This window comes from Agelaius tricolor, unplaced genomic scaffold (assembly GCF_023055355.1).
Source record: "Agelaius tricolor isolate 1412-34295 unplaced genomic scaffold, bAgeTri1.0.p SCAF_9, whole genome shotgun sequence".
NCBI lineage: Eukaryota > Metazoa > Chordata > Aves > Passeriformes > Icteridae > Agelaius > Agelaius tricolor.
The window spans coordinates 31,228,791-31,253,157 of record NW_027269269.1 but is presented as its reverse complement, the minus strand read 5'-3'; the positions used below and the strand labels follow the sequence as shown (position 1 = coordinate 31,253,157).

Below are 24,367 nucleotides of genomic sequence, written 5' to 3'. Positions count from 1 at the left end.
TTTTTAAAACTATTCTTGTGGCACCTCTTGCCCCCTTCTTCCCCCTGAATTAATCTGATAGGGCTTTCATAAATAAACACAGTCTCCCCTTCACAATGGGGAAGGGAAGAGAAACCATGGATTTTAGTCAACAGAATTTAAAGGAATTAAATCTTATCTTAAAATATTTGAAAATAATTGTCAGACCCCTCCCCCTCAAACCCAGACAACCAAATATCCTGTCATTGTCTTTATCTGGTATTTTTAGGTTCAGTCTCAAAGTCCAGCTCCTCTCTAAACTCAAAGGCCAGTCCTAGCAACATTTCCTCTTGTCAGGATATGGCTTTGTAAAACTGATCCCCTGGTTTGAATAAGGCTCAATTCATTGATGTAAATGTAGAATGCAAAAAAGTGCCAAAGTCTTAAGAACTTTCCCCTTCTTATTCTCCAGCCCAAGAAAGCCCACTGCCACTGCAGCTTCAAAGTAGCTGACATGCAGCCCAGAGATCAGGCAAGCATTTCCTAGCTTATTATAGGCTGGTTCTCTGGGAGTGTCTCTCCCACTACATGTTATTCAGTAGACATGCAAATGAAGTATTGTCCAATTTGTTCCCAAGTTTCTTACAGAAATGCAGAAGCAGTGCTCTCCTTTGTACTCCCCTAAACTGCCCTACTGGCCTGGCTCACAAATGTCTGCAGTCTCTAGATGTGTTTCTGTATTTAAACAGAGTAATATACACACAAACTGTATTTCTTGAGTGACAGAACTCACACAAGTTTTACTAGTATTAAATAAAATAAAAACCTTGCAAAGAGTTCTCACTAAACCTCTGCAGTTTAGAGAGATAAATTATAGAAACATAGAAGTAGAAAGAGGGCACCTCCCTCCATTCCTATTTCCTTCTGCCTTCTACATATTAGAACACTTACCAAGGCCAGAATTTCTCTGGATAAATAGGTTTAAAAAGCAGCAATGGATCTTGGGTGCACAGGTAGTTTTAAGTGCACTGAGAAATCTTAAAATATGTTGGATGACAAGGAAGTCACTTTTGAAACTGGACCACCTGAAACTGAGGTATCACAATTGCCCCCCAGATAATTTCATTATATCTGGGCAATAACAATTTTCAGCATGCTTGATGGCTGTATGATTTATTGCCAGTCATGAGCATAAAGCATAGTCACAGCATGACTGCTCTGTAGCTGGAAAATTATTTCCACAAACTGCACTGAAAAGTGAAACACAGATTTCAATTCTGAGGAAAAAACCCCACAATCTCTCATTTCAAAGTAACCTGTAAGGTCTCAACACTTTCCAGATTTAACAGATTAACAAATTGGGCTCGGATACAAAACTGCCAAATGACAAAGTTTTCTTTGCTTAATCATTCATTTGTAAGACTTGGCGACTTTCTCACTATCAATTTCAAACCGCCTAATTCTGTGAATCTTTTCTAAACTTAGACATCAACTAAACATATTTTCATTAGAATATAAAGACAAAAGAAAGGTCCATTCTTTCTGAGACTTGTTAATTTAAAGCAGCATTAAATGGAATTATTAAGATGTATTACCTGCCACCATTTGTATTTTAGCTGATGATGGTATTTACACTTCCTATTTAGTTATGGAGAAAGTTGAACCCTCTTCTGTCTTCCTTCTGTTTATTTTATCCTGCAATTTTTTCCCCATAAGGGGATTTTCTTCTTTTTTTTTTCTTATTTTCTTCCTTTGCAGATACCTTTGTCACATCATTCCTTCCCATTTCCTCTGAGAAACCTTTTTATCCTATTGTCACTGACGTGACAATTAAAGATTAACAACAAGCTCTTGTTCAAACGGTGCTGAATAAGCACCAGTAAGTTGGCATAATTTCAGAAAGTATAGGGAGCAGAAGTTTTCCTACTTGTTTATTAACCAAGAAACAAATAAACAAAAGAAAATCGTTGGAGGATATGCAGCTCCCTCAAAGACACTGCTGAGTCCTAGCACCTTTCTGTTTATAAAGGCAAATGCAATAGCTTCCAGAAACTGAAAATAAAAACTTCTCCACCATAAAACCTATTCTCTAAATAAATAAATAGATTAAAAAATGCTTCTCCTGAAATTCCTTTTCTCCCACAAACATGCTACTAACAAGTCAGGCAACTAGACTCACTCCATACATCTCACACAGCTCTCCTGACAGACTTTGCTACTGTCTTGAAAGGGAGACCAGGAAGCCCCAAGAGGCATAATACTGCTGTAACAGAGAAAACTCAAATACAACAATGATAAAGTATCAATAATACAAGGTCCCATAGGGCAGATCACCGAAAAATAAATTTCAGCTCAACCAACCAAGGGAAATCAATCCACACTGCTAAGGTAGTTGGTACATCAACAGGAGTCTGCATATGAGCTGTTATTCCACACTGCTGTGCTCATCACCAGCAAGGAATGAGCCTTTGTCTTGTGCACCCCATCAGAGAAATGAGTGCACTTCATGAGGCAGAGTACAGCAAGCACTGAACAGGCATAGGAATGGCAAGGGGTTCAGGATAGGTGGAGTTTTACAGCATTATGCTTGTGACACCACACAGGAATACAGCAAGTTACACAGCTACAAAAAGTGTAAAGCATATCTACAATATCATGGCATGAAGCCACAGTCAGTTTTAATTTTGTCCCGGACCTTTACAAATTGTTATGGAATGTGGATAAAAAGGTAAAAAGGCAACCAAGAGCCAGTGTGATGGCAGGTTCACAGCCTGCAGCAATGCCCTGGTCAGCCAGTATCCTAAAAACAGAGCACAGATACAATCAAGGCTCTGTAATCTTGGAGTGATCTTGGAGACTGTTTACTCAGCAACACTAACACATCAAAGGAAAGGATGCCAATGCATGAAGACAAGTCTGTGTAACTCCAAACAAGGTTTGTTGATTGCTAATAGTTTTCTTGCTTAAGCTAAATCTCAAAACACAAAGCCTTGAAGGGCCTGGAAACCTCACTTCAAATCACAGGTAAAAAATGTCTCTATGAGAACTGACTGAGCAGATTGCCACAAAGAATTTCAGAGCTGTGCCACAGACCACTGCAAGGGTGGGGGTGATGTGGTGTGTGAGGAGTAGTGGTGTGAGGGCAAACACTAAAATAAGGGCAATAACTATGGCACAGATCACTCTGGAATGATACATGCAGGAGCATAAAGCCCTTTTCATGTAACTGTGTTCTGCCCCAAGAGTGGCAAGTAAGATTTCCCCCACTAAAGCACACCCTTGTACACTACAACTCAAAATTCCCCCCTCCACTCTGAAACACTTAATTGCACCAAATGTCAGATCTTTTCTCATCTGATTCCCTTGACTCCTGCTTCCACTACACAATATTCCTGCTCCCCCAGGATAATCACAGTTCTAGCACCTCCTTGCTCAGCCAGGCTGAACATTCTCAACACTTCCCTCACCATCCAGCTGTCCTGTCTCTGGAGGATCTCAACCAGGCAGGCAATCTACACTTCTTTGAGACCCAGTTGTTAGAATTTGGGAAAACTATAATGTGTATTCTTCCCAGGCAGCAGCATGCAAACCCACAAACCTTCTACCTCTGGTTCACCTAAAAAGCTACAAAATTGTCATCAACACAGGCAACTTATGGGCAAGGTTACCTGACAAATGAGGAAGTCTTTTGGAGGCCATTGGTGGAATAATTCAGATATAGTGCTTTTACTTTCTCTGTGTGAGAACTTTCAAGCTGTATAATATTCTTTGATTTCAAAGATCAATCTTTTATCCCAATCATTAATGGCAATCAATTACCTTTATCTGCAAGTAAGTTTCCAATTTCACTGACACATCTTATAAAATTATAAAATTCATCCCTTCTACCTGCTCCTCAATAAGTACTAAAAGTAAGTAAATGTCTTTGTGAGTTTTCAAGATACAAACCAAATTCATTGGACAAACTACTTAACTCCTTATATATTTAGACACAATTAATCTCAAATAGAAGGACTGCTACTAGCAGATGTCATCTGCTAATTTCTTTTCACATATCAGAAGCAAAATTGGGATCTGCTGAAGTAAGAAGTAGATTTCATCTTCATCCCTGAAAGTAAATCATAAAACACAAGAGTGGTCTTCCAGGTCAAGAAAGGAACAGGAAAAAAAAAAACCCAGTGATAATAAAGAAAATAGGCTGTCTCACAGAATTCTCAATCCATTTTGGATGACCATGCTCATGGGCCATTCAGATACAGAGCAGGGGATCTGTATAATCACTGAGACAGACAAGGCCAGCAAAACACTTTATGAGGGACCTCAGAAAAAAATACTGATGTGGTTGCAAGCTGAGATAGGAAACTGTAGTGTCTGTCATTATGGAGAGGAAGGATGTGCTGGTGATTGATGTCACTGAAGAGATTTGGGGTGGGAGAAGAAGATAAGAACAGTCTTAGGGGGAGCAGATGAGGATGCACAGTAACGCATCTGTTGTAGGACAAAGGTCAGGCTGAACATGGCTCAAGCTGGGATGTAGGAGAGCAGGATAATTTAAATTTTAGTGCATGAGCCTAGGTAATAAAGGTACTACTGACAACAGCCATAGTGAAAAGAGAATAAAAGCTTTTAAATTAAAGCTCAAGAATTTCATATGGATCACAATAAATTGGTAACAAAAATTTAAACAAGAGGAAACACTTGAATCACATGTTCAAGCAAATTAATAGCTTCAAAAAAACTACCAGCCACTACCTTCACGTATTTCTGAAAGGCTAGTAATGTAAATTTACTAATGTTTGTAAAGAATTTGAAATTCAATGACACTCCATTAGCAAATTAAAGTGTTCTCCAAGGGCACTTTCTGCATTGTGGTCTAATGAGAACTAGGGAGCAGATATTACTTTCAGTGCCCTGATCACTACACAGATGCACAGAAGCCAAGCTCTCTGTTTTGGAGTAAATGTATGCACCCCCCAGCTACACAGGGACAAAAAAACTTGCCTTGTAGGACATGGCTGACTGTAGTAGCTTGACTACTGTGCAGATTCAGCTACCCAAAAGAGCAGGTATTTTGTAACATGATTACCACATGGTCGGAACTCCCCAGGCTGGCATCACCTGGTGTTCTTCTCTCCTCCACGCTCCACCAGACCAGCACGCACATCTCAGCGTACAAACACACATCCTTCAAAAGCCAAGATAATGAGCTTGAAAACAGAGGTGTCTCCACTGGAATCCTTATAAAGCTTTTGGTTGTTTTGCTAGCATGCAAACACTGTGTGAGCAGAATGCTATTTCACACTTCCCTCTGCTGCTAAAACCCTGGCATCCTGCTCCTAAACACTGTGCCTTCTAAATAAGACACACTGTCCTCAAAGGACACTCCCCTGGAGAAGAACACAGTAACCGAGAACTGGAAAAATCATAAACAAACACTCCTTTCTGTGCCCTAGATCTCCAGGCAATTCACACTAACTAAATTTACATGGCAACAGCAGAGAGGGGCTTGGATCATTATTACAAAATTATCTCCTTCTGCCTAGTTACCTGCTCATCTCCCATCCTGCTGGCTACTGTGGCACTTACTGCAATAAAAGATGCTGTTTTCCAAGAAGTACTGTTGTAGTTGGACTGGCTGATTCCTGCACAGATCCAGACAGATGCAAGTAGCTTCACAGTGAGAAGATCACTACTCAATGGGTTTATGGTTTTACTTCTGGCAGGTCTATGAAGCAAGAATCTCGTCACAGTTCACGTCATTCTGAATCATCTAAGTTCCTTACAATGTTGAGGATGTTTATGCAATTAAGTTTCACAAATTTAAGATTTATTTTTTGATTTAAGAGTAAGAATTGGGAATTAGCATTCATTCTGAATAAGAATTTCCACTGCTAGACATGAGATCATCTAAGGCCAAATGGAATGTTTATATGCCACAGTAACACAGAGTGTTTTAAAATCTAAATTTCCTGATGGAAACTTACTGAAACTGGTAAATGGAGGCAGGTATCTCACACAGAATAATGGCGGGGTGTATCAAACAAAAATTCCTGAAACATTCCTAGAGCACCCAGCTGCTAAAATTTGATTGTAACACAATAAAATAACACCTAACTTTCACATAAGAGTAAAAATGACAGAAATGGGCACCTGTAGTACTAAAGACAAGCATTCCAAACAGGTAAATTCCCTAATTAGCAATGTGATTAGTGACATACACAGTGGACAAGGATTTAACACACTGAAGGAAGTACCATGAAAATCTCAGCACTGAAGGTCTAATCCAAGTGCTGGGAACAGTGCTGAGGTTTAAACAGCAACACTTGCGTTGTCATGCATAGTAGAGGGGTTCGATTTTCTAAACTTTTTCCAGAATGCTGGGATACAGTAATAGAGAAAAAAATGTTTTACACAGCTAAAATATTTTTGACATTAAGAGTACAATGCTTGAGAATGTAAATGCACAGGATATTAAAAAAGTATCAGTGTCAGTTACAGTAATTTTCTTCAGGAAAAAAAATCCTGCAAATTAATATACAGTCGGACTATGTGTTCACCACTTTGGATTCTAAATATTTAATGGTTACCATCTTTCTGCTATACAACTATTACATGCACATTCCAAAATTACTGCCAATTTATTAACTTTTACTACTGAAATTTAGAAATGAGGTAATGTATGGGGATGAAAAGTACATGGCTCAAAGCAATGATTCACCTTATTTTAGAGCAAGGCCTCATTTTTGTGGCTTACAAAACAATGTTTTTTAAGGCCCCGACACAGGACAGGTTATGTTGCTAAAGCATCATATGAAAAGTGGTAATATTCAGTAACAGAGACAGAGTCTTGAAAAATCATGGACCAACCCAACATTCTCTTAACATTAATTTTATAAAATACCTTACATGAACAGATAAAGAACTTGAGCATACATAATAACCAAAATTTAAAAAGAATGTTGAATAAAATATAAATTAATTGAACACATCACTAAATGTGCCACATTAGACAAGTTTATAAAAGGCATTTTCAGATAAAATAGTTATTTGAAAGAAAATCCTTCAAAATGGAAACTGCTGAAGTCCTTTTTCAAGAAGTCACTCCTAAAAGCGCTATATTCCAGGTCATCAGGTAGCACCTGAATGTGCTTTGAATATGGTGTTCATTTGCTTCAAAATTTGTCAATATTTAAGACACAAATTTCAGGTCAGAGTTGTCAGTGCAAAGTAAAGCTTCAAGCTGAAAATGAGAGAAGTACAACAGAAGAAATGATCCTGGTACAAAATTTCCTAAATTCACATTGTAAAAAAACTGTGCCAGATGCACTCTTGAGATACTGGACATTAACAAATTTTACCAGTGGCCATTTTAGGGTTCCAGACAAGCCATTAACATGGCTAATTATATTAGTTTCCTTTATCACAATTTAAATTTTTCCTACGCATAGCCTTTGGCAAAGATCTGTGCTGCTGATGTCCACTTGCTCTGCCCAACTTCTGATTCAGCCAATTTGCTTAAAATGCAGTAACTTACCTAAAAGGAGAGAAAAGGTGAGGCCAACAGACAACACAAGGATGGTCTAAAGACTTCAAATGTTTCTGAGTTTAACCAACTTTGTTCACCCAAGCACTCTCATTCAAATCAGTCTTCCTTGAAGTTATGTAAGTGCATAACACACTGCCAGGCTCAAACCCTTAAGTCTTTCAAAGGTTAAAAATATGTTTAGAGAACTATGTCTTCAGAGAACTAGACTGCAGCCAGATTAATTTATTTTAAGCCTATTAATTCCTGCAGAGTAAACATCAACACTCTAGCAAAGCAATTTTGCTGTTTGACTTTAACCAGAACAGGTTTGAAACAGTCTGCACTTTCCACTATTTAGAAGTGCTATTAGCACACTCATTTAAAGATTAATGGAAATCTTTTCAAGTTACCACTCAAAATACTGCTAATCAAGTTTGGTTTTTTAACACATAATAAAGAAAAAGTGTCACTGGTGGTCACAACCAGAAAGAAGGAAAACTTTAAAAACCTTAATCTATCAGGCAGCAGTTCCAGCCTCTAACTGAAATATAAGGATGTAATTTATACTAAGCTGCTGCATAAAAAGGAGAAAATAAGTTCTTCATTACAATTCAAAATTTCAAAACTCAATCTGCAGATTGTTTGTTCGTCCTTGTAAAGTGCTCTTTTTTTCATCATTGCAATGCTGGCAGTTATGCTAGAACCTCATTTCAGTAATTCCAGTACAACCAGAGTGTATAATTTAATAGCCTGAATCATTTTCAATTTACAGCTAGCTAAAATGCTACAGTGATGTTGCAAACAAACCAAATGAGCAAGAGGGTTGCATACTTTACAAAACTTTCTCCCAAAACAGAGGAAAGAGATTAACTTGAGCCAAAAGCCCAGAATATAACTTACACCAAAACTTTTCCTAAGCTGTACTTGAGGAATGAACAATTACAGGAAGATGTACAAACTCAGTAGCATTTGCTCATATCCAAATGCTGCAGCAGCTCTTCCCTGTATTCTCCTGATCATCCTTTTATCACTGACACAGATTGACAATATCCATATTATACTTTGTGATGCTACAAAATAATAAGTTTTAAGAACAAATTTTTTCATGAAACAAAGGGACTTTAAAATAGCAGAGTAATTTCCAACGGGTGTTCTCAGTTACTTCAAATCCTGCAGTTCAGCCATGTGCTGTCTTCGAAACATCTTTACAACAAACACAGTGGCTGATGAGATCTGATCCTGTAAGTGATATAAATTCTAGCACTTGTTCAGAGTGAAAGAGAACACTAACAGCTGAAAGGGATTAATTAATATATACCTCACACCCAGCCTGGCACACTGAAAATTTTCATATACTCATCACATATCAAAATGAGAAAAATATTCTAAATACCACGTGTTTTTTTTTTTTTTTTTTTTTTTGTTCAATACTATTAGAAGAAAAATTTCAAAGTTTCCTAAAAAAAACCAAGAAAGCAGCAGTCTTAAGAATTTTTCTGGAAATATTTGGACTCAACTTGAACATACTCAGAATAGAATTGTCTTCTCTCTCTTTTTTTAAAATCAGGAAGATTTAAAAATTGGCTTACATCAATTTGGGGTCAAAAATAAAATGTCAAAGTTTGGAGTATCACTAATCAAGTAAAGCAAAAATATATTTCCAACTAAGCAGCTGGAAAGTGACTGAATGAATTTGGGTGTTCAACACATCCTTGAGGATTATGAAGTGTACAGGGGAGGGAGGAGGTTATTAAAAAACTTTGCAAAAAATATTGCTACAGTAGCATTAGGAATTAACAGTGCAGCAAAGATTTAAAGTTTCCAAGTTAATACAAACTGATCCAAGCCACAATGAACCACAGGATAATCATTCAAACAAAACATTAAATGCATTCTACTTTACTGAATCTAGAACTGGAATTCATCTGAATACCTTTAATATAATTGAAAAAGATTCCTTTTAGTCTTGCCATGAAGAATTGGTGCCATTAGTGTGTAATCAAAACACAGTATTATCATGTGCATTTGGATTTTTTTAAACATCTGCAATCAAATACTCAATTTTGAAAGAGATTTTACACGTGAGAACTCAGTATCACTGCTGCATGAAGTGTTTTATTTGTTGGTTGGGATTTTTTTGTGGAAACTGTATATAAAGACCTTGAGACTTCAGGTCATGGAATTCTTGTTAAACAGAAAGCTGCCCAACATTACTGTCAAAATACCTTTAAAAAGGCAGTTCACAGAATAATGTATTTTACATTCAGATATCTCCTCTCTCAAAAGCAAAGGAATCTCAGAAGAAAAAAAAAAATCAGTAGTGAAGGCCACATACTTTTTTGCATTTGATGAGCTGAAATGCAAAAAACAATTAAAGCATCTTGTTAAAGAAAAAAAAAGACCAAAAGAAAAACAGAACTCCTGGAAAGTGATGATTTAGTTGATGGAGTGGTCAGCATGGAAACTGTTGGGAATGCTACAGCAGAACTGACCACAAGTACAAGGGAATATGAACAGGACATAGTACAGGCACAAACTAGAAAACTGTAACTTGCCAACTTGTAAACAAGAAAAAGCATTTCACAGATTAAAAGTTCTAGGGAAGTAAACTTTTTTTAAATTATTTTGTAAGTTCAACCCTGATTTAAAAAAGTATGGCTAGCAAAAATACATAAGCCTCAGCATATTTATAAGTCTTGATCAGAGCAGCCAGGAGCCTTTGATAAACGGCTGGAAACAAACACCCTTCTGCTAAGGATGAATAAAAATATTTCATTCTGTTCTTCCTCTCATTCCCCAATCCACATGTGTATCTGCAGAATTCATATGCTCCAAGAAAATCTTGATGCTGCTATAGATTGAGACGCGGGGAGACTGGTGGAGGAAAACAGACAAACTCTCTTAAAATACTGCGGGCCACATCAACATTATTCTGGGCAATTTCAAGTGCCCTCTTGACTTCTTCAAAGGAATAGCCCTCTCCCATAAGTTTTGCAATTTTTGCATCCACATTTTCCATGGAACTGTCAGAGCTGTATGCTTTCCTGTGATGCATTTCTGGTGCAGTTCTCCGAGGAAGTGGTTTAGGGGGCCTGGCTGGTGCTTGTGAACCATCTGTTTCAAATAAAAGAGATAAAAATCATTATAAATTGGCCTAAGACTGTGTTATAATTGGGGCTGGTGAAACCCCATGAAGCTGTTTTAAGAGTAAAATTCGAAAGGAAATTGAAGAAATATTTTAGTTTACCAATATAGCTCATTTTAAAATTTTGACAGAAGCTGATGTTCTCAAGAATGTCCAAAATGGAAATAACGTAGCAATATACTATTTTAATAATAATAATATAGGAACATGCAATTTACAATTTGGATTATTGAAAGTTGGAACAAAAAGAAAGTATGATGGAACAGGAGAAAGAGTGAATACAGCCACTCAAACTCTTAAAGGCTTTCCACTCTCAACCCACAATTTGAGAATATCTGAGTTAAAAAACAAAGCAACAAAACAAACTAATAAAAAACCCACAAACAAATAAAAAGCCCAAGGCAAAAAACCCTACAAAAACAAACAAATGAGCAAAACCCAAACACAAACTGGATTACAATTTTATTGAAGACCCTAAGTTGTGTCGAAGAGGAATTCAGACAAATACACCTAAAGGAGAAAAATCCTTATTGGTCCACTTTCTAAATTCTGTTCATTCAATTGCTACTCATGTCATGCACAGCAGCTAAACATAAGTACATAAGTACGTGGTTTCTCCAAAAGACCTCCAGCCCTATTAGTCCCCATGATGAGAACAGAACACGTTCCTTTCTCTCCAGTGCCCCTATGGGAGTATCTCCTGGTTTCTTATCTTCTATGGAAAGGTTACCTTCACAGTTAATGCTGGTGACTAAGAATCATGATGTGCTGGTGAAAAAAAAGCTAATATTCAAACTTGCTAATCTTCTCAGAGTCAAGAGTTCTGTGCTCAAGTAAACTTGGTACTTTACTGAAACGCCTTTATCCTCACTGATTCCACAATAAGAAGCTTAAATACAAGCAGGCACAGTACAGAAAACACTTTCAAGAGCAAAGCATCTAAAAAAATTAGAACGTCTTTAATCCTTCAAAAATGGTTTTAACAAGTCCTATCAACAGTGACTTTGATAGATAAATTAGAGGAATTTCTGGGTGTGATACTTCCTGTTTACTTACACTGAGAGCAGTGGCATTTTCCAGTGTTAAGTACTTCAGAGACTGTTCTTTAGGCATGGAAGAAATGTTATATATCCAGTATTCTTGTTGTAACCTTATCATAACACTGGACAGAGAGAACTATAATTCAACCAAGTGCATTAAACACTTCAGATAAATAAAAGCAGTTCACACAAGAGCATGTTTAATGCAGGTGTATTTTCCTTTCAAGTTAGTTTTTCCATCAATTTGGATGCATGTTGCTATAAAATTTAATTTCACTTCTTAACTCAGAGAGTTAATATTTTAGAAAGATGGTGATATTCCACAGACAAACGGATGAAAGAAATTTGATTAAACATTTACAGTAAGGGGCTGAGACCTACAGCTACTAAGGGCTACTTTATATGTGTTTTGATTTTTTTCTCTCTGAAGATAAAAAGAATTATGTAAATTATAAACATTCTGAAGCAGATCCAAACCTGCTATGAAGGTGTGGAAGATCCATGAAACACTTGTCTGAGAAATTAACTATAGCTTAGGAAATGTGGTTAATCACTATAAAACTGAATCAGAAACAAGTACAAATTTCTCACTTCACTTATTTTAGTAAACTCAAGACTGCAAAAGAATAATATTCTTTATCTTTAGAATAATGGCACATTATTTAAAACCAGTAATTTTTCTTTCACAAACCTTCAAGCTGTTTTAATATGTATATTCCATTATGAACTTCATTTCTATACAGTATGAAACAAAATTAAATTTACAAACTTTGCATTTTCCCCTGGGCTTGAAGTACAGAAGAAATTCCTTATGCATAAATCAGATCCTTCCCTGTGCTTGTGTTACATGAGAATATTTTTGCTTGACTCAGCCTAATAAAGGCTTAAAACTGAAGTTATTTCGTGTTTAAAATCTTCACTTCACTAAGGCTTTCTAACAAACCTTATTAAGCAGTCACATCATTTAGAAAGGTCATTTTTAATTCTGTCAGCAGATTTGAAGCACAGGCATTTTATTCTCACTACAGCAACATCTCTCTATAGCACAGATACTCTGAGATCTTCAGCGCTCTCAATTCCCATTATTATTTTTTTAAATGCTGACATCTCTTTCAATATCTTCACATCCATATAAAATTTCAGCTAAAGCTGGGTATCATATTGGATCCTGAGCTTAAAGATCCTAAGCCTAAGCTGCATGTCCATCTGGACACTGAGATAGAGGTATTAAGCAGAACTTTGCTTCCCTACCTCCCATCCTCCGATGTTTCAGCCACCACAGATGTCTAAGAATCCCAATAGATTTTCTAACTGTGCAATTCAATTAGCAGTTTCTACCACGAGCAGCTTCTTCCACCGCTCCCAGTTCTGTAATTCAGCACTAGATTGAACCCTTAGGTAAGGGGTTAGTACAAAAGCAGACACAGGCTCATTTAGTAGGTATTTAAAAAGCACAGGGAAGTGGTGAGAGCTCTATGGCACAGTGGGAGAAGGCTGTTTGTAACAATGCCAACTGTCTGTTCCTCTCTGCTGGGAAATGCCCTTCTTTTCTTCCCTCACTGCTTCTCCTGGATTGCTCAGTCTTTCACCAACAGCCTGAGGAGCATCAGAGGAGCAGGTGACCAAGGCTTGCTGTGAAGGCCCTCTGTGGAACAGTAGCAAGCAGCTACACCTCACCTAAGTGGGGTACAGGAACAAAGCACACCCAGGGGACATGTACTCTAAGGAACTCAGAGAACAGGGAGAAGGTGAGGGAAGGACCCACTGCACATGCTGCTCCATCAAGCTGTTAGGCATGATCTTTGTACTTTGCAATACTGTGGATTACATTATTTCCTCTAGTGTTAACTGAAATAAACCCTGGAACAATATTCTTCTAAGAGGAATCCAAATTTGCAAGCATCTTCATAAGGCCAACTGAGAGAATGAATAGGCAGCAGGCAAATATATTAACCAATCATTTGAATCTGTATCTTACAGAATAGCTAAGTTAGCAAAATAGAGCAGACATCAATTAGAGGCTTAATTTTCTTCTTCCTTTCCCTCTTATTATTGGCTGTGTTTAGGTAAAATACTCTAATTATTAGCAATATCATAGAATAATAGAATGGGTTGGGTTGGAAAGGACCTTAAAGATATTTTAATCCTGCACCCCCTGCCATGGGCAGGGACACCTTCCACTAGACCAGACTGCTCAGAGCTACATCCAATCTGGCCTGAACACTTCCAGGGATGAGGCTTCTCTGGACAACCTGAGCCAGGGCCTCAGCATCCTCACAGTAAAGGACTTCTTCCTGATACCTCATCCAATCTCCTTCAGTTCTCCCTTGTCCTCTCACTGCCTGATCTTGTAAAAAGTCTCCTGCTTGTTCTACACTCCCCCTCATGTACTGGAATGCCACAATTAGGTCACCCCAAAGCCTTCCCTTCTCCAGACTGACCAATTCAAATTGTCGCAGGCTTTCCTCACAGGAGAGGTGCTCCATCCCTCTTATCACCTTGGTGCTCTTCTCTGGACTCACTCCAGCAGGTCCATGTCTTTCTTATGCTGGATGCATTTCTCCAGGTAGGTCTCACGACAGCAGAGGTGCCAAATTCCCTCCTTTGCCTTGCTAGCCATACTGCTTTGGATGCAGGACAGCAGGATGCAATCCTTTTGGCTTTCTGGGCTCTGAGCACACGTTGCCAGCTCATGTCCAGCCTCTCATCCACAGCACCCCCAAGTCCTATTTCCTTTTCTCGCTCTTTTTGTACTAATTTTAAACAGTTGTATATAAGAAGTTGGAGAAACCATGCCTTTGGGGGAGTGGGTTGTATGGCTGGGTACTATTTCTGAAGTGTTCAATACTGGGTATCTGAATTAGAATAAATTACTCGGTAGACTTTAAGGATTCAGTTAAACATCACTACAGCAATCTTAAAAACAGTGAAAGTGAAGCAGGGAAGTTAAAGCACTGCCCATGCTACTCTAGGAACCCAGTAGCTAAATAATAATTAGATTTTAGAGTGAACTCCATTTCTTTTTCAGCTAGTTCAGAGAATTACCTTACAAAAGCACTGAAATGAATAATTTCTTAAGTGAGCTGATTAGTTCAGAATAAATGCAAAAGCAAAGTTCTGAATACAGTTACACTCTCTACATTGTCTTTTTAAATCATAGATGAAGGTGAACCTGCTCATCCTGCAGCTCATCAGTTCTGTCCTTTGGAATTACTGACACTGTAAAAACAACTTTCCAATTAAGAGAATGACATGATCTATCACATAGTTTTCATCTAATTGAAATTAAATGGAATATCTTGCTGCATATCATGCTGATTTAGAATGATATTTATAGCAAAAGCTGATACGTGAGCGTTTTAGAAGATAGCCGTGGGAAACAGATCGAAAAGTATTAAGTAGCACCAGAAAGCTCCAAGTTCTTAACTAGCAAGTATCTCGCAGTAATTCAGGAAAATTAAAAATGGTTCTACCACAGAAGTGCAAGAATTGCAGGAAAACTCCATAGCTTTAAAAGTAGTTACATCATTGTCATAATTTGCATTATAAGAGAACTCAAAACACCCTGAATAGATTGACTGAGCGTTTAAAGACAAATCCCTCACAATGCCACTTATAAAGCATTATAACTCTTTTCTTCCAACAACTGGAAACAAAAAGAGAAACAGCTATACTTGTAAAGATACCCTCCCAAAAGAGATAGTATTTATCAAAGGCATCACACTAATTCACAATTATGCTATTCATTAAAAAAATAATAGCCTGAAGAGAGCTACAGAAATTTCCCACCATTTCAGCTGGAAAAATGTACTCTTTTTCCCCGCTATACCTCAGCAGTATGAAAATCTGTATTTCTGAGAAGGAGACTGCAACTACTATTAAAAAATATATCTTTTTTTTTTCCACTTGGGAATGCTTTATTTGAACAATGGTGATTATTTCAACTGAAAGATTAGAGAAAAGTCCTTTTCTTTATGCATAAAAAGTCTCTACACAAAATTTTATCTATCTGGAGAATGATTAATGGTACAAAACATGCCTTGGTTTTTTCTTTGTGTGGTTTCTTCATACAGGAAAAGATTGCAGTTGGGCCAATCCTCCCCCTTCCCCAAGTACCATACACATCCTAAAGAAAAAAAAAATTGTCTAAAAATTGGTGAAGGTACTTTGAAGTACAGGTAATACTGTTGTTGTTTTTATCCACTTAGTAGATTTCCTTTAAATTTACTGTTTTTGTTAACTGTAAACCATAACCAAAATTTCTTTGGCAGAGGAATTGTTTCTACTGTACCTGTTCCATTGAAAAGGAAGACTGAATTTTAAGTGGTTTTGATTCTTGCTCTTTTATTAAGAAACATCTTAAAAGCTTCTTAGAAATTCAGACAAACATATTAACAAAAAAGACAGAAAATGATAATACTTTAGAAAGTTAAGCTACTAGTTTTTTGTTTAGGAGAAATAAAACAGATGGAAATCAGATGCTTGTGCTCCTTTCAGTACTTCTGATCCCTTATGAGATTGAAAGGTGTCAGGAAAATCTCTGCCTTTCTCAAAAAATAAGGAACACTATAACTGACATAAGCATTCAGTTTGGCAGCTAGTAAAATGGATGCTATAGTACACACAACAAGTAGCCACTTCTACCTCTATTGCAGAACTTAAGTCTGTTACCCTTTGATGATTTCATTCTTTTGTAAAGCAACATTACCATTGCAATTTGTTGAGCAGAACGACAAAAAACTCATTGGACTTTATCGATGAAAGTTATATTCTTCACAGAATTGCATTTTTCTACAAGAACAGTTTTCTGCCTTACCTGAAGATGGAGGAAGTTGATCATAGTCTTGAGATGTCCTATTTGTTTTGACATTTTCTCCAGGTGCTCTCCGAGCAGGTGGCAAAGGAACATGACCAGTTATTGAGTCAAAATGGGGATCTGTGATAAAAGAATTTAAAAAGTGTCTTAGAATAATCAGAATTACTATTTGAGGGAAGGCTCAAGCATAGATGGAAGGATTAGAGTAGCCTCCCATCATGCAGAGAAACCATGAATCCAGAGATGTCCTCTGACAGCACATGCACATAAAACTCCAAATTCAGCATTCACAGTACACGTGTAAATATGATCTGAAGTGACAAACACAGGAGCACAGCTCAAAGGTGGTCTGTCCTGCACTGACTGTGGTCTCTTCTCCTCACATCCATGAAGCACACCACCCAACCCTGACGCTGCTGGGATTGTGCCTGGCAAAGCATCGAAGAGGTTGCAGTGCCTGAAGCAGCACAATTAGAAACATCCCAGCTATTCAGTTTGCTTAGAGCTTCATTACACTTCTATGCTTTGCAGTTCACAAAGACTGCAGGGCTGATTTCCTATTCATACAGTCCCAGCTGTGGGTAAATATTACAGGGACAGAATTTGAAAAATTAGGTAAGTAAGAATTTTGATATATTGTCCAGTTCTTTTCTTTCTTCTTTGGCTACCAAAGATGCTGCTGAGCAACTGGAGATCCATCCTAGATCTGGCTTCTGCTCTGGACTCAGTGCTTGCAGAGTATTTGTTTTGTATGTGAGAACAACTTTTCACTGGTGTTGATGATGAGATTATTATTCTAATCTGACAGGCTCTGATGGATAGCTGAGAAATCACCCTCAAGACTTGTATGGAAACCAATCATCAAAAACTCATCATAAATCTTCTAGAACAGATTATGTGACAAGATGCAAAGTGAGTAATATGGCTTTAGAAGTACCATATGAATAAAAAAAGACCAATTCACACAACTATGCATGCCTAACTAGATGCAATACATTGCTAAGATTAATGAGAACTGCTGCTACACGATTGTATTCCTTATGCAAATGTGAAGAACAATATATGGCTTTAGATACATATTCCAGGTATTTATTTTAAAGCTATTAAATGTTTTTTAACACTATCAGTGACGTTCTTAGATTATTTGGAAGTTACACTTAAACATGTAAAACTCTGCATGTTTCTGGACACTGGGCACAGGCAGATGGAGCTTGTGTGCATCTGTGTGTGAGGGGTCCTATTTTTCCTCTCCATTCCCATCAGAACTGAATGGTGCAGTGTGTATTTCTGCATCAGATGATACAATTGAGGCACCCATTCTGACTAGACTGCTGAAGTTGTTTTTCTTTTGAAGTATACAAGATAAAACAATGCTGTACTTATGAACATCAACCTTTAATTCTGTAGCATGCTAAGTCTTTTCACCTGGATGCATTCAGCAACTTAGATGAGAAAGTAACACACTGAGTTGAATTTGCATTACAAAATACACAAAGCTTTGGCAAATTACTCAGTGTCAGGCCTTGACTGACAGGAAAACATACATAATAAAAACATTCCATAAAAGGTCACTGCACTTCAACCTAAAGTAGCTCGCTTTCCCTCCACAGGGAGTTCCACTCACACAGGTCAGCCAAACACCAGAGAACCTGTCAGGCCATCATGCAGCTGCACATGACTGCTTGTCATTCACATTCTGTGAAACCATCACCTATGAAACCATCACCAAAACATTTCATTTTATCCCTCTCCACAGAGCTTCTAAGAAAAACAGAGAGGGGGAATACAACATCTAACCCCAGCACAAAGCAGATCATCCCTGAAAATATTCACAGAAAAGGTAAACTTAAAGACACCAACATCCTTTGAAAGCTTCCACAGAGGAAAAAAAAAATTAAAAATCACTTCACAGACATGTGCTATAACCCACAAAAATCCTACTGTAATCTGTATCATAATCAGCAAATCTATTCAACTTCATTAACCTAAAAATAAGACTCTTTTCAACTCAAACACAAAAATCATGAATTGTAAACACAGTTTTCATACCTTTTATAAGCAAAATACCAGACTGATTGTATCACAGTCATTTACAGGGAAAGATAGGTGAAAACCTAACTTAGCAAAAAGGTTATGAACCCTAGGACTTAGCAACTGTATTCACAATATAGTTAAGTAGCAAACTTTTACAACAGTTCTAACAAAGCAGAATATTCTTTTCTCTTATTTTATAACTTCTTTCAAAGTTTCAACTTGAAAATATCCCTCATGAATTATGTTTTACTATTTAAAACAAACTACAATTTACAAAATTTCTACCCTGATATAGACATATTGACCTCATTTTATGATTTTGTGATAATGAAAAGTGAAGTCTTTATATTTTCTGAGTAGCTTCACCTCCCCCATTTAAAATTTTGATTTTTTTAATATTTTGTATAATGACTTCTGAGGCCTGGTGACAACTTTAACACTGAACAGATAAACTTCTGAAGTAAATACACTGTTTCCCCTGTATTCCTACCAGAATGAAGGAACAGTTCATGTCCTGATGAGGGTCGGCTCCCTGAGCCAGCAGGTTTTGTGTGCTCAATCATGCTGTGCCGAGCAGGTGGTGGTGGTGGTGGGAGTGAGGGGGGTGAGTTATCAAATGCATCTTCACCTGCAGAATAGAAATGAATTATTAGATAAGCAAAACTTCATTAAGAACTGCAGAATAAAGAATAAAGCTTAAACTTTATTTTTCTCTGGCTGCTGAGGCCTTTACCCCTACAATTCATCTAAGCAGTTCAGTGACTCCAGTAATGAAATTGTAAACCTGACTGTTAATACTCACAGTCTTCTTCTAAAACATGCTCTGAATGACCTTTTGCAGTGCTCAGTTTCTTTGCTGGGATGGAAGGAGAGATTGCTTTTAGTAGCTCAATTGCCAAGAGTGTACTACAATGAAGGCTTCACAGAGTATCAGGGTAGAATAACAGCTGTATTTCAGTGGCTAAGCAAGTGTATTTATATACAAACACCAAAGCTGACTGCACTCAACCTGCTACATTTATACTGCGTATTATCTCTATCTACTGTTCAGAAGCTCTGACTCCAGATATAAACGGAATTTTCCAGAGCTTGGCAAAAGAATGCACCTCTTATAAAGGTGCTGCAAGCAGGAGTTATCAAGCACCGTGATTTTTATGTGTTATTTTGCCTTCATTTCTCCTGCATCTCAGGAACACTTCAGGGACCAGAGAGAGCATAAAATGTTCAAAAGGTTTTTATGGAACCAGAAATTTGGATGCTGACACATAGAGACACAACCATACAGCCGAGTTTGTCAATGATAGCGTGGGTGGTCCCCAAGCATAGCACCAATATATATGCAGAGATCGCTGAATTTTGTGTAGGAGAAGAGAAATCGGGGTTGGAAAAAAGAGCTTTTGGTGCCTGTAGACTGCAGTGAGTTTTGAACTGTCCCCTGATGGGGGAAAAAAATCCCAGAAATTAACTTATTGATTTAATTTAGTGGTTACGGTTTTTTACTCAAATACCATCTTTTTGGCATTCTTCTTTGTATTTGATAAAATAAATGGAATTATTTGAGCTACAGTAGGAAAAATGCTCCACTACTGCATTAAATTGCAATGCTCAAACTTCTTAGTAAGAGACAATTAAAATTTATTTTAGGGAAAATGGTTTTTACTTTTCTGTATAGCTGGAATACAAACGTAGTATATCTTTTTGTCTGTCTCAAGTGAGGCCTTACAAACAGACTCCAAATGACACAAAATATTGACTGACAGCTGTAATATTTAGCTCATAGCCTGTTTGGTACTCCTAACCTACTCAACAATGGCTGTTTTTCAGTAAACATGGCATTTAGTTCATCTGGGCAGTGTTAACCATTACATGTAATCAGCAAAAAGTCTGCAACCTAAAGGGGGCACCAGAAGATCATAATCGGAGGGTGTCCTGTTGAGCAAAGAGCTGTGTTTGGGGTTGTCTCTGGCAGGAGGCCGTGCAGGAGGCAAAGGTACCGGAACAGTAGGTGCATCATAGACATCTCCTGAATGACACAACCACAAGAAGTGAATGTTTTCCTGCTGCACCCCTAGGGCAGCACAGAGTAAATCTTGTCAGCAAGCAACAAAAAAACAAGAACTGTACCTGACTCTGGATGTTTTGATTTCTTTATCTCGGAAGTAGCACCGTGGGTTCCATTCGCACATTGGCCATTCTCACACACCCTGAAGACAGACATTAAGCAGGAAGCAATCAACCATTTAGCCAAACATTAATTAATTCCCTGAATGAGCAGTACCTGGCAGTTCACCATATGGAAACAAATCAGCAACAATAAGCTGCATCAATTTTAAAATTTACATTTTTAGATGTTAAGAGCAGATACTGGTTAACCCTCTTTAATACTTCTCTGAAGGATTATACTGTTTTCTTGGTGATGTACTGACATGGCTTAAAGTAACACAGGCTGCAATACAAGCTAGGGGAAGAACTAACATTAAACACAGTCCTCACTTCAGAGCTCAGTTCATTACTTTATTCACACAGTTACATCACAGGCTCAATATTAGTTCACCTTCACAGATGCTGAATTTTCCCTAGCAGAATTATGAGAAAAGGGAAATGTGGATTTTATAATGTAATTATCCACACCAAAGCACACTAGAAAAACCATTAAACAAAACGCAAGAAACACAAAAAATCCAAATAGAACACTACAATACACATTAATAATAAATTTTGACTCAACTTTGCCAAACATTAAAAAACCCCAGTAAAAACCCCCAAAACTGAACTAGCCAAAGCAGTTTTACAGGAACCTATTCATTTCTCTATCAAAAATTGAGCCTTGTTGATACTTCTACCACAGTTTACTTATTTTTTTTAATGGATGCATATTTTGCCCTCAAAACTTAGCAACAGTATCAAATTAAAATGAAAATTATCCAACCAAACATTAAAGAGTGCCTACAATCTTGTTGAAAATATTGGAGATTATTTTTGTAAAAGGATTTTGTTCAAATATGGCAGGGAAAAACATTGAACAAACCTTATCATAATCTTAAATATTGTTTAAAAATACAAAAGAGCCAGGAAATTGCTCCTGTCACTGTAACTCTGGGCCCTGCATATTCAGAAAGAACCAGAGATTTTCCTTGGAAAAAGGCCACCATGCTAAGTAACTCCAGCTTAAAGATAAAAATCCCATCCCACCATGCACTATTATTATTAAACACTGGGAAATCTACTAGAGTGATATACAGCAAAAATTTCAGATTTGGGGTTTCTACTAACAGTACTAATAAACCTATCAGCTTTGGCCAAATGGAAAGGAAGAATTATTAAGGGTTTGGAATCTTTTAAAAGATTCCTTATAAACAGGAAAGAGGAAGTGAATTGCATTTGTGGTCCCAAGAGTTACAACTAGGACTAATGAAATAAATATAAAAAATAATTGCAAGATTTAAAAACAAACAAAAGCCCCTAATGGTAAGAGATCTTTTGCTACAAATTAATTCCCCCAGAGAAGTGGCAGAGGAAGTGTTGTTTCTTTCTTTGAAATTAGATTGGTTCAATCTTTCAAATGCAGTAGGTGCAACACTTCCTTTGACTCCTCACAATATACACTAAGTAATTAAGAATATCTTCTACTCTAGTTTTAATGAATTATGCATTTTCAATAATGTAACTAGCCACAGGCAGCAAGGTAACTTAACATGGCACCACTTCAGAAGTAATCAGTCCACGATGAGCCCAACCAAGTGATCAGTTTACAAACAATGCTGAAATGCGTGTTTACATTAACAGAAAACACCAGAAAAAAGGACATCAAATGAGTACTAATAAGCAAGCATTCTGTCCTTTCCCTTTTTGGAAAAAAGACTTTATTAAGAAAAGACAGCAAATGTAATAATGTAACATTCTTCTAATAATAGCCTAATTAGTAATGCTGAAATTCTTTGTTTTTATTTCTTATTCCTGAACTGACGTTCAGCAGTAACAAACCAGACAATTCAATGATCTGCCAGAGAGTAAGACTGTGAATCATTTTTTGTATTATTCTTGAGATATTTTTAGCACTGTCATATCTACAGGTAAAAGAGAGAAAAGGTAACACCAGTTTGGGAGTAGGATGGAACAGTTACATAATTCTAATCTACGAAACATTCTGACAAAATTTTTAAGCTCTTTAGCTTACTGAAAACTCCGAGTACTATCCAAGAAGTTAAGTTGGAAAGAGATAAGAGAAAGTGACACTAGGGGAAAAAATGAAATGTACTAAAAATTTATAACATTAAAAAAGTTGATAACAGTTTTGATGAACAATAAAGAGAAGCTAAGTTTCATTGAAACAAAACATCCCTCCCATGTTACTTAATGAAACGCATTAAAAGAACACAACATCAACCAGGAAACAGATTTCTTCTTGAAAACTTTATCTCAGCTCTCACATCTAAGCAGTGACATTAGCTAAAAGAAGCTATTTTAAGCATGTGGAACACCAGACTATTTCTTTAATGCCTAAGAGAATGGTTTAAGTTAAATTTTTTATCAGAATGTATAATAAGAGGAGTTGGTGGTTTTAATCATGGAGCAACTTGAATAGCAAACCAAGGCATTTTATCTGTGGCAAGTCCTTAATTCATGTAAAAAACCCCACCACACACATAGTAAAATTGGAGAAAACCTGGAAATGATCTTTCTATCTATATCCTCAATTAATAATTCCAAGGGTCTGGTAAAATTCTGTACCAGCCAACAGAAGTCACTCAATTATTTTTTTCTGTAAAATAAAAATTGTAAGATTCCATTCCTCCAGCTGCTTATTTTCTCAAGAACCTTTCAGTTTGAATCTATTTGCATCATTCTCACACAAAAGCACAACATGATCCCATTAAAATGGCATAGGAAAAAATGGAATTTTTTTCTTCTTGCTTGGAATTTTTCTTCTTGTTTCCCATTTTTTTGCTCAGCCAACATAGTTTTATTTATAATTGGTTTTTTTGTGTGTTTGTTTTAAGTCTCATACAGAGACTTTAAGTCCTGAAGTTCATTAGGCTTTGGCAACTGCATAATATTCATGTCTATGCAGTGAAGCCTGGATCAGGATTTCTAATAGAGAATATTTAACCTGCATGCAAAGAATGATCATATTATAAGCTTTTCTCCAGCTGCTTTAAGTTATGACTTAAAAGGTCTAAAATTCATTATTGGCTAATTTTGAGGTGAGGGACATGTTGAGCTTTATTCATAGTGGGTCCTCAACATATTCTGACAGTGAGCGGGGAAAAAAATGGCAATATGTCACAGAATTTTTTAATCACAGGAAGGTCTAAATTTTTTAGACCAATACTTGATTTTAATACCATACTTGTGACCTACAAGACCAGTAAAACATTCACCCTTTTCCCCCCCAGTGACTCCAGACTTATTGTTTTAATTCCAGCCATTCATATCTTTTTAAGGAGCAAAGTTCAGCAGGAACGTCACAGTCTTCAGCTGCCACGTCCCTTGCTCCAAGTTTCCATGTCATAATCCATTAGTAATTCTGAACGGTGAAAGTTTGGAGGGATTGTTTCAGAATATATTTAAAGCTAAGGAGACATACTCCACCTGTATTTAAAAAGGTTCTATTTCTGAGAAGCATAAAAAAATATACTGCCAAATGGGCTCAAAAAGCTAAAAAGACACATTATACATTGGGAAAAAAAAAGAATCAAAGTATGTACATACAGCTGCCAGTTCACATACTTTTCAGTACTGCATTACTTTTAAATTGAATTCTATAAAATGTGAAAGGCTAAGAATTTCAAAGCTGACTGGAAATTTCAGTCACACAATTCTCCTTAAAATTAAATTGGAAAGAGATT

The 24,367-nt window shown here is 37.0% G+C and overlaps 1 protein-coding gene across 2 annotated transcripts in view; it reads right to left on the bottom strand.

Moving 5' to 3' along the window:
- Positions 1–6,805: 6,805 nt before the first annotated feature.
- CBLB (Cbl proto-oncogene B) overlaps positions 6,806–24,367 on the bottom strand; it is a 128,551-nt gene continuing 110,989 nt past the window's right edge. Inside the window, exons 15-19 of one of the 2 annotated variants that reach the window (XM_071433501.1) lie at positions 20,643–20,722; positions 20,410–20,541; positions 19,009–19,146; positions 16,485–16,604; positions 6,806–10,597 (exon numbers count right to left, since the gene is read on the bottom strand). In XM_071433501.1, the coding sequence (XP_071289602.1) occupies positions 10,335–10,597; positions 16,485–16,604; positions 19,009–19,146; positions 20,410–20,541; positions 20,643–20,722 (733 nt within the window). In that variant the 3' untranslated portion in view covers positions 6,806–10,334. The remainder of the gene's footprint in view (positions 10,598–16,484; positions 16,605–19,008; positions 19,147–20,409; positions 20,542–20,642; positions 20,723–24,367) is intronic. The other variant, XM_071433502.1, reaches the window with a different exon arrangement.